Genomic DNA, 14,078 nt, shown 5'->3' on the forward strand with positions numbered 1-14,078 from the left:
ATAATATGTCAGTAGACTCCAGCAGTCTAGCGTATCTCTTATCCGCCAGCTTTAACAGGAAAATCCAAAATAAAGAAACCCAGACCTCATAAAACAGACCTTACTTCAAATCCAAAAGAAAGTCGCTAAATATTAGGCAGATTTCATTTAATACATCCTAATTTATTAGACTTAGTATTTAGTAATGTTGATTCTCTTTCAGTAACTAAATCTTTAGATTCGTTAGTGCCATCAGACCCTTTCTACCCTCCTCTATCTATCAATTTTCATATTAACATCCATGTTCCTGGTTTCAATAGTTCTCACTCCTTCTTCGATTTTGATAATGCTGACTATATTAATATATATAATTTTATTTCTAATTTTGATTGGCCTTCTACTCTATCTGCTCTCAGTGTTGATTCAGCTTTTAATACATTATACGATGCTTTTCATCAGTCTGTACTACGCTTTGTCCCAAAGCGCCATTTTAAGCAGTCTACCTTCCCTGTCTGGTTCACGAGAGAGTTAAAACAAATTTTATTTATGAAGAAAAAGGCTCATGCTAAATTTAAATCCACTTTTAACCCTGATGATTACAGACACTTTTCACTTCTTAGGGCCCAGTATAAGTATGTATCAAAAAAATTGTATCGTGAATTTGTTGATTGAACTGAACTATCAATTAATGCTAATCCTTTCCAATTTTTGGAAATTTATAAAGAAGCAACGCTACAATTCGGATATTCCTAAAACACTAACGCTTAATGGTGCTTCAAGTTCTAATGAACAGGATGCAGCCGACATGTTCGCCTCATACTTTAAATCTGTATACTCATCTGAAGTTGTTAACGATAATATGAATGATCTTAAGATTCTATCTTTTGACCTACCCAATAATGCATACTTCACTGTTGATGACGTTTTTCATAGTCTTTCTACGTTGTCTGGTGCAAAAAATGTAGGTCCTGATGGACTCCCTGGCGTCTTTCTATTTCAGTTGCGTTCTATTATAGCCTATCCTTTATTTTTGCTGTTCAGGCGTTCTCTTGATGAGGGTGTTTTTCCCACAATTCTTAAACTCAGTTCTGTCACGCCAGTACATAAATCAGGTATCAAATCCGATATATCTAATTATAGACCTATCTCTATTCAGCCTCACCTATCAAAACTATTTGAATCTTTAGTTTTAAACAGTATTAAACCATCAGTAAACAATATTCTTATTGAAGATCAACATGGGTTTCGTCCGGGAAGATCAACTACTATATGCAACTTAATTTTTTCTAATTTTGTATTTGAGTCTTTTAAAAAACGGTCTCAAGTTGATGTAGTTTATACTGACTTAGCCAAAGCGTTTGACACTGTTAATCATAGTGTCTTACTGAGAATTCTCGAAACATCTGGTTTTGGTGAACCTTTGCTCTCCTGGTTTGGTTCTTTTTTAACGAATAGGCTACAATGGGTAAAATTATTTGGCGTCAAGTCAAATATCTTTTCGTCTACGTCTGGTGTCCCCCAAGGTGGACATTTATCACCGATTCTATTTTTACTGTTTGTTAATAGTGTACGTAATGCCTTGCCTTTGTGTAAGCTTTTGTGTTTTGCAAATGATATGAAACTATTTATGGAAATAAACTCAGCTGCTGATTGTGAGAACCTTCAAAGTAGCCTTGATTGTTTTGTTAGTTGGTGTTTTAAAATAGGCCTTAAAGTCAATGCTTCAAAATGCCGAGTCATGACGTTTACTCGTTCCTGTTCTACTATCCTTTTTGACTACAATATCTCTGGTCTGACAATTGAACGCGTTAATAATCTAATTGATCTGGGTTTTAAACTATCTAGTACCCTTAGTCCAAGACCTCATATTGCGATGATTACTAGTAGAGCATTTAAAGTTTTAGGGTTCATTATGCGTCTATCTAAAGATTTTAAAATGTCAAAATCGTTAAAATCACTATATTGCGCTTTAGTACGTCCTATTTTAGAGTACGGGTCGGTTGTCTGGGATCCTTACACTGTTTCTGATATTAATCAACTCGAACGTGTTCAATTTAGATTTTTGAGATTTTGTTGTTTTGTGTTAGGCATTCCCCATTTAGCTCATGATTATACCAATATCGCTAACGTACTTGGCCTACCTACTCTTGCTGAACGAAGAAGAACTTTAAATTTAAAATTTATTCGTGGTCATATTACTAACCATATTGATTCCCCTTGCTTGCTTTCCCAAATTAACTTCAAAGTCCCTTCGCATGTATCTCGTTCTCATGTGACCTTCCATATTCCTACCGCCAACACTAATTATCTGAAAAATGAGCTTTAAGACGAATTATGTCACTTGCCAATGAGGACCCCTCTTTTGATGATAATTTGTTCTATGTTTTCTTAAACACTGTTAATAAACTCTTAAGTTTAATATAAGCGTTAATTGTATAACTGTCTAATTATAATTGTAATTCTGTTATTTACATATTATTTTGTTTTCAATCTTCTACTATTATTCTAAACTGTACTGTACTTTTATGTTATAGGGGCAACCCGTATATTGTAATAAATAAATAAATAAATAAATAAACTGAAATCCAAATTTCCACTTCACAACAAAATATTTATTTACAAGTCAATGTTAAAACCATTTTGAAGCTCAAATTTGGGTTTGTGCTAACCAACGAAATTAATAACAATCGAAGCTTTCTGATCGATTTCCCTTCATATAATTCTGTCTATCCCTTGAAATGTTTCAAATCGCACCCTTCATAAATACATAAAAATTGATTTGGTTGAAAATTTAATTAAAATTCACTATAAAAAGTTTCACTCTAAATTACTTTACCGTTCAAATCTTTTAGTCGTAAACCAGCACAAAACCTAAATTCTTGTTAATCCCCCCCCTCATTGTCTTAAAAGATATCGGTGCATAGGCGTTTTGCCGTGTTAGAAGCGGGAGGCTATAGAACAGGCCCGCGGATGGCTTCGCCCCCGCACCCCTACATATAAATATTACAATTTAATTGTTACATACATAAGCGGCACTTGGTAAAAACTCATGTGGGTGCAAACTTTTATGGTGATTTAAAAACCTGTGTGGGTGTTTCCCCATACCACTTAATATTTAACTGCTGCTATTACAAAAGTAATAAAAAAAAAAGTGGGCAAGTGGGTATCGCTCTGCTGTGTAGTAGAGATGGAGAGTAGGTCGCTGGTCACTATAATGGATGTGTTAAATTTGAATGCAATGACGGGTATCATTGTATACGAAAAACGATTCTGAACGGAGATGATTTGTCAGTCAATGATAATTAGTTGGATATATTACATTATTACCTAAATTAAATTGTAATATATCGTTATTTTACGCGATTTTGTAAAAAATTAAATTTCATACACTCATAAAATGTTTTCTATATTGACGCTGGAATTTTTTTTTACAGTTACTCGAAGGAAAACTTATGGATAACCTTGTATTGGATTTTTGAACTTTAAGTATAAATTACAAAAATTTTATGAATTTTCAACTTCAAAATTCCTAGCAAATTTTCGCGATTTTGATATATTTCGTAAACATTTGAACTTTAAATGCTTATAAACAAAAATTGTGACTAACGATTTTTGAATTTTTTTACTACGATAAGTGCAACTTATAATAAACCTTGTATTAAATTTTAAAGATTTTTTGGATAGCAAGATTTTTTTTATCGGCATTTTAAGAAAAAAAAACTTAGAAAAGTCGAAAAATTCAATTGTCCTATAAGTAGCTTAAAAAAGGTCAACACATTTTGAAAATTTAATCGTAAATAGATAACGTTAATATAAATGTTTGGTGAAAATTTCAAGTATTTACAATGATTTGTTTTGAATTACAGCAAAATTAAAAAATTGATTTTGTCAAAAAGTGGTTATGCGTAAAAATTCCCGTTTTCCGTTATTTTTTCAGGGTTTTTCCCGACGCTTTTGAAAACTACTGACATTTTTTTACTTTTGACCTCCCAAAGTACCAACTAGATAATTTTTCCTTTTCAAAGATAGGCAGAAGTCAAAAATCGAAGAATTATTACTACTCCAAAACGTGATGACAGACACACAAAAAAAATAAAAAAAAACACACATCATTGTAAAATCAATACATTCATCACTCCGTTTAGAATCTAAAAAATCTTAATGTAAAACTGTATTCTATATTTAAATTAGTATAATATTTTTGGCTGCTATATGTGGGTGCAAAATAATACTTTTGCCCCTCTAGAAAAATTTTCGTGGGTGCAACTGCACTCTCATGTACCCCCCAGATGCCACCACTGGTTACATATATTATTTATAATGTACATAAAAACTTCAAAATTATTTATTTAATTGCGTATTATACATAACTTTTTATCGCTGTCGTTATAAAATATTGATGTATATTTTAATCGTTTTGATTTTATTACAAATTAACAATACAAAATTCATAGATCTAGGACAATTGGTCCCCGTCATAATTTTATACCCGGATAATTAGTCCCCGGCTTAAAAGTTAAATAAAAAAAATTTTTATCATTAAACATTCTTTAAAATGTATTTTCAGTAATATAATACTTTTAGAATATAATAACTGTTATTTGTTTAAAAAAAATAATAATAAATTAATAAATAATATTATTATAATCGAATAAAAAAATAATTTAAGTATAACATAATAATTACAATTTATGAAAATCTCGAAAGCCTACACAAATAATTCAAAAGATCATCTTTTAAAAAATTATTTAATAAGTTAATTAATTATTTGTATCAATTCAATAAAATTATAAATATTTGGAAGTTTAATTCTAACAATATTTTTAAATTTATTATTGAATGCTTCAGATTTTGTTATTAAAAATATATAATTTGTTTACATTTTATATTGCTTCAAAGCTTAAAAATTGAATACAAGGTTATTCTAAAAAGTAAAAGTATTGTATTATTGAAAAAACATTTTAAAGAACATTTAATGATAAAAAAATATTTTGTATTTAACTTTTAAGCCGGGGGACTGATTGTCCGAGTATAAAATTATGATGGGGACCAATTGTCCGCATACCAAAATTCATACATGAAGCTTAAATGTTCACATAACGTCATAATACATACCTAATACCTATCGGCTATCGGACATCCTGATTAGGAATTACGTTTTACATTTTATAATTTTCTCTAATAAATAACCTTAAATTTATTGAAAAACTTTTAAAAAATGTAGGGGGCTAAGCCCCTCTAAGTCCCCCCCCAATTTACGCCTATGTATCGGTGTCATGATCATTTAGTTTGAAACATCATTATGTTCGTTTTTTAGCTGAATCTTGCCAAAATAGGTTCTTTCACTGTATAGTTCCCCTACTCAATGTTTCCAGGTCTTTTCATATAATATTATTGTGTTGGTAATCTATCTGCTTATTGCAAATGTTATTTTTATTCACAAAAAATAAAATAAATAAATAATAATGCGTGTTATATATAAGTAACACCGTAATACTTAGTACTTGGTATACTTACCATGCATAATATTATCTTCACGTTGCTCCAGCTTTGCACCGTAAACAATATTTAATATAACAACTGGTAATAATATAATATAATATATATTGAACATTTAAGTACTTATTTTATAATTTTAACTTTTTTAAATAATCTTCTTGATTTCTTTTTTCTTAATCGTACTTAATTAAAAAAATATATATTATTAAATTTGAGTGTACTGACTTATTTCACAAATGGCTCTAGTTGTGGTTGGGGCTATTCATTATTGGTAAATTATTTTAAATTATAAATATTATTTTGTAATCAATAGACAATTTCTGTTATGGTACACTTGCAATTTTAAACGTTCATTTATAATTCTGAGGTCAGTAAAACCAAAAAAGGTTAAATGACAACGTATGCAGTGTAACTACCGTGTATACTGTATAGCTTTCGAGTATTATTATAGTACACCGTATGTATAGTGTACAATTTTATTGAACTCACATTTTAAAACTATAGTCGATAAAACGAGAAAAATAAGTTATTGACGTGGACGAACACGGCAACACGCCCTGTATCATATTAAAATATACAATATCCGTTATTCTGGACACGTACACACAGGTACAAGCACTATAAAATACGTCCATACACCGCTCAAACTTGACAGTCCCTCTTCGCATCACCGTTATACATTTTTGCGCCGTTTCCCATCAGCGTATGCGTATATACGTAATACGTATACAGATAACAGCGAATAAACAGGCTGATTCTTTTAATAGCAAATATTCGTCATTCGGAAAAGAATATATTATCTTTACGGAATTTTCAATTCGGAATACTTAAGATGTTTATGAAAATCAAACCAATATTATTTTTTAACTTTTCAATAGCATCTAATTATTTTTGAAATAATTTACCTGCATAATATTAAATTATTGAATTGACATACCTATTATTAAATATAAATGTAAGAACATTATCTACAGGGTTCTACGAAAGATTTTTAAGCAAATTATAAGCATTTTTAAACTGTAAATATGAGCTTTATTTATTTACTATTTTCTTTTATATATTTATCAGAAGTAGGTAATATAGTTAAAATGAATAAATTATACAGTTATGTATTTGTAATATATTTTTATTTAAAATAATTAAAAAACTAACAAGTATTAAATACATTGTTTGTGTTTAGATATCGAAGACAAATCAAAAGATACTAGGTAATTCTATTACCTATCAAATTCCACATTGTACAGAATTATATAAAAGCTTACAAAATACTGTTAAGGAACGAGAAGGTAATAAATTACTAATAATCACTTATTGATCCATAATACTCATCAGTTGTAGCTATATTATGGCTTAACTGTTCCAAATGATCGAACTTCACATTGATCTTCCCCGAAACCATTTCGAGTTGGTCTTGTAGTGATTTGTACATTTTAGAGAGATCCATATGTTTTAGGATTATGTTTTTAACATCGTCTAAACGTATTTTTATATATTATTAGTTATGACGCGTGTTTGTTAAAAATACGTAAAATATTTAAATTCTAATTTATAAATACTTTCGACAGAAACTAAACGAATATTATTATTGTTCAAATTCATTGACAATCCTTTAAGTTGCGTGTTGAACATGAACTTTTGATCTAAAAGAGACAAAATTGACGATATGATCATACTTGAATTAGAGCAATTAATGTAGGTTTCTATTGAATTTGCAAAAAGTTTAGGTGTTATCAGAAACGTAACTATCGGACCATTTTGTGGGAGTGATATAGATATTTCATGATATTTACAATAAGTTATAAATTATAAGGAGTAAAATTAACAAACATACTTCATAATTTATAATAATTCATGCATGATTATAAAATTTATTTTTATTTTCATAATAATATATACTAAGCTTTTTAACGAGTTAAACAGTGTGTGAAAAAAAAGGTCAGTGATATATTACCTCTCTCCCCGCTATAATTATGCTACTGAGTGTTATTAAATGCGTGTTGGATTCCAATTTATCAAATAAGTATTTATAAATAATTAATAATTATTAATTACAATACCAATTAATACGTTTATTACCTTCTAATTCCTTTACAGTATTTTGTAAACTTTGATATAATTCTGTACAGCGTGGTGGTATTTGGTGTGTATTTGTAATAGGATTAGTATCTTTTGATTTTTCTTTGATATCTAAACACAAACAATTTATTTAATACTTGTTAGTTGTTTTAATAATTATTTTAAAGTAAAATATATTTCAAATTATAGCTATGTCTAATCCTATGATAGATCATAGGTACCTACTTACCATCTTTACGATCTTTTAATAATTTTTTTTCAATATCTTGAATTTTCACTGCTAAAGAGTTTAATTGCAGTTGCAAATTTTCGGCTATAAAAAAAGATTAGGTTTATGAATCGCTAATATTAATATAATTAAATTACAATCGTCGTACTTATAATGACAATAGTTCAACCTGTAGTGGTGGGGGTTATATGAAAAATTTATCGAACTTAATTACTAGGGCTCGGAAGTTGTTGCATTTGCATGTTTTTTTTTGAACTGTTAGATTTATTGCTAAGTGAGCTTGAAATTCGTTCTAAGATACTACGAAAAACATATCAAAAGTTTATAGTGCATATTTTTGCATATTTAGTGATTTTTAGATTTTAGAGCATATTTTATAATTTATGAAGATTTATTATGAAAATTTATAAATAAAAAAATGAATACATTAATATTGAGAGTGTTTATAATATTTTATAAAATGTTTTTGCAAATAATAATTTTGTGTAAAAAATAAAATATAAGTGCATATTTTTAGAGCATATTTGTACTTTTTTAAGCGCATTAAGTTTCGAGCCCTATTAATTACTATTCATACTATTATATTTATAGGGCCTATAGTAATATATTATATATATAATAATAAACCACACTACCACAATATATTTTTATACTTAATAATGTCTATATTTGTCTAAAAACCAAAACATTATAACTTCTGTTGTATGCTTATGTTGCAGCTGCGATTATGCGCAACAACTAAATTGTCTATTATATATTAATACCATTATAATTCAACTATTTCTATAATTGTAAGCTATGTATATATAATATCTTAAAAAAAAATAACCGATCATTTTAATCAAGTTATTATGTCGTTTTCCTTTGTTCAAGAATCAACACAAATCTATAACTTACCAAGGGACGAGTCGATTTCATCTCGACTTGGATACATCTCAATCGAATTTTTCGAATTCATTGATTTTATTGTTGATGATGACGAAATTGAATGCCATTCTTCCATCATATTGGTCTAATAATAATAATATACGCATTAAATCGTAATTTTTTACTTTTTGTAAACAATTTATATACCAAAGAGTCTATAGAATGGTCTTCATGTTTAGAAATTTGCTGGTTCTTTTCGAAAAAATATTGGTACAAATTAAAAATAAAGGAATCCATTTTTTCAACAATATCAAAATTAACTATCATCTATTCAGTTCAATATAACATGTATTGTTTGATAGATTATTATTTATTATAAATACTTTGAATGATAGGTAAAAATATTTTAGAGCCAGTTATAAAATAATTAACCATAACTTTAATAAAATTATAACGTAATCACTGCGACTTCGACGTACCTAAATGCTAAATAGTCAGTATTATTTTACAAATATTGTGCCTTGCACAGTATGATTCACAAAGCATGCTCACTCCTATTTCTCCTTAATAATGAATTTAGTTAAATTCAAATTAATGGATTTTAAATATATCATATTTTCAAATGTTTTAGATTTTTTCTACTACTTAAGGAATGTCTTGTGACGATACAAACTTCTGTTTTTTATATAAGAACCTCCCCTTTTTTACTATAAATTATTTGGTGGATAAGTTTTTTTGAAAATTGCTTGTACTTAATTCAAAATTTTAACGAGTGATTTTTCAGTTATTAAATTGATTATGTTACGAATAATAGTCTTAAAAATGATTTCACAAAAATATAAAACAAATGTAATATTGGTTTTAGTACTTATATTATACTTCGATCATTTTTACAAATTATTATATTATTATTAATTACCAACATTTTAAAATTACTTTAGTCCATGTAAATTAATAGTTGGCCTATAATTCGCAAAGTTAAATAACTCAAATCTATTAATTCGAATTTTAACTATGATAAGTTAACATTTTCAGACAAATTAACTGTTAAATAATTTACAGTAGAAAGGAGGGACTCTCATTTGAGAATTTAAAATTAAAAGTTTGTTTCTCTACGGAACACTCAATATACTGTAGGTAGTATAATACAGACTTTATTATAAGAATTTTTTTCAACTGCACAAATAATAAATTGATGATATAGTGACTTTAGAGGGCTTTTAAACTCAATCTCGCCCCCTTAAATAAAAATTATCTATACGAAAATATACCTTTAAATGAATTATTTAAAATGTATATTATATTCTAAATAGCAAACTATTCTCTATTTTAATTTCCAAGTTACAACTTTTCACCATGGATTTTAAATAAACTGACTGATGAGTTATACCTACACCTATTGCTATTATTGTAATAGTCTATATTTGATATAATATTGAATTTAAATAATGTGATGTATAGATCAAAAAACATATGTATGATCCCTTTCTTCAAAGCCTTTCTCCGCATTAGTGTGCTGTACCAAAACACGTATTAGGTATATTAAAATTTACTTGGATGGCTTGATGCAATATTACATTATAATATGTGTACTTGAAATTAATTTGGGAAGTTAATAAATATAACTTCTACTTATATTTTACATAAATGTCAGAATTTTAAATCATTAAGCTGTACATAATATCATACAACTAGTATAAAATATTATTTAAAGTTATATAAGTTTATAAATTCGATGTGTTGTATACTAATTTGTTATAAAACATTAGATAATAGATATTCTAATTTTATTGATCAATACAGTAGTGTAGCTTGCATATTGCGACGTACATTACATTGTAATGTATATAAATACATTATTATTTTAAATAAAGGACAAGGGTCGTTTTATAATTTAATATTTTTAACTTAAAAATTAAAATACAGATGTTAGTTTCGATAACTACTTTATAATCATAGTAGAACTAGTTATCAATCTTGTATAGTGATATAAGTAACTATTTCTCGTTTATAATAATTATCTTGTAGAATTTTTTCAAAATAAGTATTTATTAATTTTTTTTTATATAGACTTACTAAAAATGATACAGTTTAAAATGTAATGATAGGGTAAGTATATTACACTTTGTTTAACTAGTTTATAATGAACTATACTAAGCATTTACTACTTGTCTTATTTTTCAGCTTTATTTCTAATTTTTGACATTATACTACCTACACTAATACAGTATAATACATAATTAGGTTTTAAATAGCCAATTTATAGTCAGATTTTGATTAAATTCAACTGATATATATGTATAATTTAAATAAATTCGATGATGTAAACGTTGAGTACTCATATTAAGATGTACATTGTGTTAATTTTATGACAATGAACCATTTATTGAAACATTAATTTAAAAACAAAATAAAAATTATTATTTTAATAAGGAAACCATAGCATAATATTAATTAATGAAACTAACTGAGACATAATAAGTTAGTTATTATTTGTTAAATAGTTTTCAAAGCGACATTGCAAAAACCAAATACCAAAAATGTATAATATTCTTGGGTTTCAATTGCTGTTATAGTGACGGCTTCAATATTTTATAGGAAATATCTTGCTTGTAGTATTTTACTGTATTTTAATATGGAAGCAAATTCCAAAGATTTGATTTAACAATCATGGTACAGGGATGAAATTAAAATTGAAAAAAACATAACATTAATATTACAGGAGTAGTAATATAAATTATAATGTGTGTTTATTCTTATATTTAAGGAAAAGTTGTTTTTAGAGAATTCATATGACACAGATTCTGCAAGAATTTAACTACCTATACTGGTGCAAGACTGTACTTGGTTATTTTTGTAATTAACAGAGTTTAAATGACAGAGTTTAATGAGATGTAGATCAATAACCTACAGTAGGATAATTTTGTATTTTTGTTTTGAAAAACATTGCATGTTTTGATTAACACACAATTGGGGTTTTTTTTTATTATTATTCGAAAATTATTGCCGAACAGACGCTAAAGGATAGGATAGACGGATTGTCAAAAATGTAGATACTGATATAAATAGCGTGGGAATTTAAAACAATATTAAAGTGATTAAAAGTCCTTATAATATATTTGAAAAATCCACAATTTTGAAAATAAATTGAGTAAAAAAGTAATACACAGTATGATGAATTATTTTTTCACCAAATGAAGCACGTATGAAACATACACCACGAGTTATTTGTTTATTTAGGGAACACGAAAAAACCACTGTGCAAATAAATGGCACGTACATTTTTGTTTGTTTGTGCTTGAAGTAATGAATAATTCTGCACATATCATTAGTATAGATCATTCACATATGAAATTGGAGATGATTAAACAAAGCTACTAGTTCGCTGGAGCGTTCGTGGAAAATCGTTATGGAAACGAGTTGTACGCTCATCATTACCGACCATTTGCTAAAAAGTTGACGCTTCGTCAATAGCAGCAAGAGACACGACAGAAAACCTCAGGTTTGTTCAAACTCTTGGCATCGGTTGTATCCTAGTAATCTAGGAAGACTCGTTAGTGTTTTTTTTACTAATTAAAAAAAAAAAAAATGATAAAGGTACGTGTTAATAACAATAATAATTAATAGAACAGTGATGGAATAATAATTTGGGATACCTATTCATTATGCTATTTTCATAATTTTGTCATTCAATTCACACGTAGTGTATAAAATAAACAAAACCTATATACATTTAAAAATGTATAATGAAAAAAAAATTCCGTTTTGAACGTAGAACAAAAATACTACTTTCAAAGCAGAATTTTGCAATTTGAACTTTCACAATTTGCGTCCCTGGAGTAGGCCACTTTGCCATACCTTTGCTACGCCACTGGTGTCTGGTTGTATCTATAATACTCCACCATTTATAACACTGTAGAATGTAGATAATAAATAAATACTTATTTTTTCGTTATTAAAATTAGTTGAATAATGCAGACAAAATATAATATATATTTTTTCATATTTGTTCGTTTTTATGTATATAAAAAAACAATCTTCTAGATAATGCATGATATTGATGTGTTAGAGTGAAACACCCTCACGTTATCGTTCATTCTATTAGAATCCTAATATTTGAAATTTAATCCGTCGTTGTATAACTTGAACTACCTAACTTAAAGGAGGCGTGTTAAAAATATGCAAGTAACTTTTTATTGCACGTCAGATTTGGAAGCTCTAATTACAACAGCATATGGTTAATCAATCTAGTGAAGTCAATTGTTGGTGGTGTATTGATACGCCTTCGTTGTCATTAAATCATTAAGATTTGAAATAGTAAATTTATATTCCATTTTTCGAGTTAAAATATTTAAATGCACATTTTCTATCAGATAGACAATACACGCTATATAATACAATTAGTATTAATAAAATAAATTAATAACTAAACAATTTATATTTTGTATACAAATTTAGGTGTCTAGTTAATCGTATTTTTGTATATTTAAATAGTTTATGTTTAGTAATTGTTCTTATTTTGACGACGATTGATAGAATGGTTGTATCTGTGGTGAAATTCAAAATTTGTGTTAGTGTTTTGAAGTGAAAATATATTTGTATAGGATCTGATAAAAATACCAACATGAAATGGTTTTCACTGAAAAGTTAGTATTATTATAATATTTACAACGCATATTTATTAAATATATATAAATAAAGGTAATATTGATATAATATAATAAATTCAATAATATTTAGCCAATAAAATAGATTTTAATTTAACACATAAAATAGAATAACATAAAATAATTAGTTATCATATAATATATATTTTTTTAAACCGTTTAGACGCATAATGTCATAAATTACTAACTACAGTATTAAATTTAGCACATAATAGATTAGATGGTAGCCATTCGTACCATTCATATATAATTATATTTTATAAAATAGGGCATATCACCAAGATCTCGATTTTTTTACATTTAAATAACATACTTTAAACGTAGCGTTTCCAACTGTAATACACCTTGAACGGTGTATACAAAGTGATTTTTTTAAACGAAACATAGTATCATTTTATTAGTTCGTGTTTATAATTTTGAAATAATCAAATTTTAAATTATTCATATTTTGTTATTCGTTTTTTTTAATCTTCGAACCACATTATATATTTTTTAATTTCATGGAGATTAACTGATATTTTTGAAATAATTTTACAATGTATAGGTATAGTATTATCTACAAAAATAAAAACATGGGGCGTTGTCTCAAAAATTTGCTTTTATTTAAATTTTATGCAAAATTAAAAACAAAGGTTTATAGCTTGTACATATTTAAAAATCAACTACAAATCTTAAAAATCACTTATATAGTGTTGTAATAAAGAAGTGTTTCAAACATGCAATTAAAACAAAACACAAAATTTATAAGATAAAATGAGTCG

At 27.1% G+C, this 14,078-nt stretch overlaps 1 protein-coding gene across 1 annotated transcript; it reads right to left on the bottom strand.

The window, feature by feature from the left end:
• Nucleotides 1–6,775: 6,775 nt before the first annotated feature.
• On the bottom strand, nt 6,776–8,947 carry LOC113550526. Its single transcript, XM_026952417.1, has 5 exons — nt 8,858–8,947; nt 8,681–8,795; nt 7,555–7,665; nt 7,035–7,118; nt 6,776–6,951 (listed from the first exon to the last, which is right to left on the bottom strand). Exons 1-5 carry the CDS (start codon nt 8,945–8,947, stop codon nt 6,776–6,778), a joined length of 576 nt encoding a protein of 191 aa, XP_026808218.1.
• Nucleotides 8,948–14,078: the final 5,131 nt, after the last annotated feature.

Source organism: Rhopalosiphum maidis, chromosome 1, assembly GCF_003676215.2.
Source record: "Rhopalosiphum maidis isolate BTI-1 chromosome 1, ASM367621v3, whole genome shotgun sequence".
In the NCBI taxonomy this organism is placed as follows: domain Eukaryota; kingdom Metazoa; phylum Arthropoda; class Insecta; order Hemiptera; family Aphididae; genus Rhopalosiphum; species Rhopalosiphum maidis.

What these genes read in the sequence shown, in the direction of transcription:
- LOC113550526 (XM_026952417.1), bottom strand. Translation starts at nt 8,947, where the DNA reads ATGGATTCCTTTATTTTTAATTTGTACCAATATTTTTTCGAAAAGAAC. An exon ending in TGAAATCGACTCGTCCCTTG is followed by an intron (nt 7,666 to 8,680) that starts GTAAGTTATAGA and finishes GTTTGTGTTTAG; the next exon opens with ATATCAAAGAAAAATCAAAA. An exon ending in TCGTTTAGTTTCTGTCGAAA is followed by an intron (nt 6,952 to 7,034) that starts GTATTTATAAAT and finishes AAATACGTTTAG; the next exon opens with ACGATGTTAAAAACATAATC.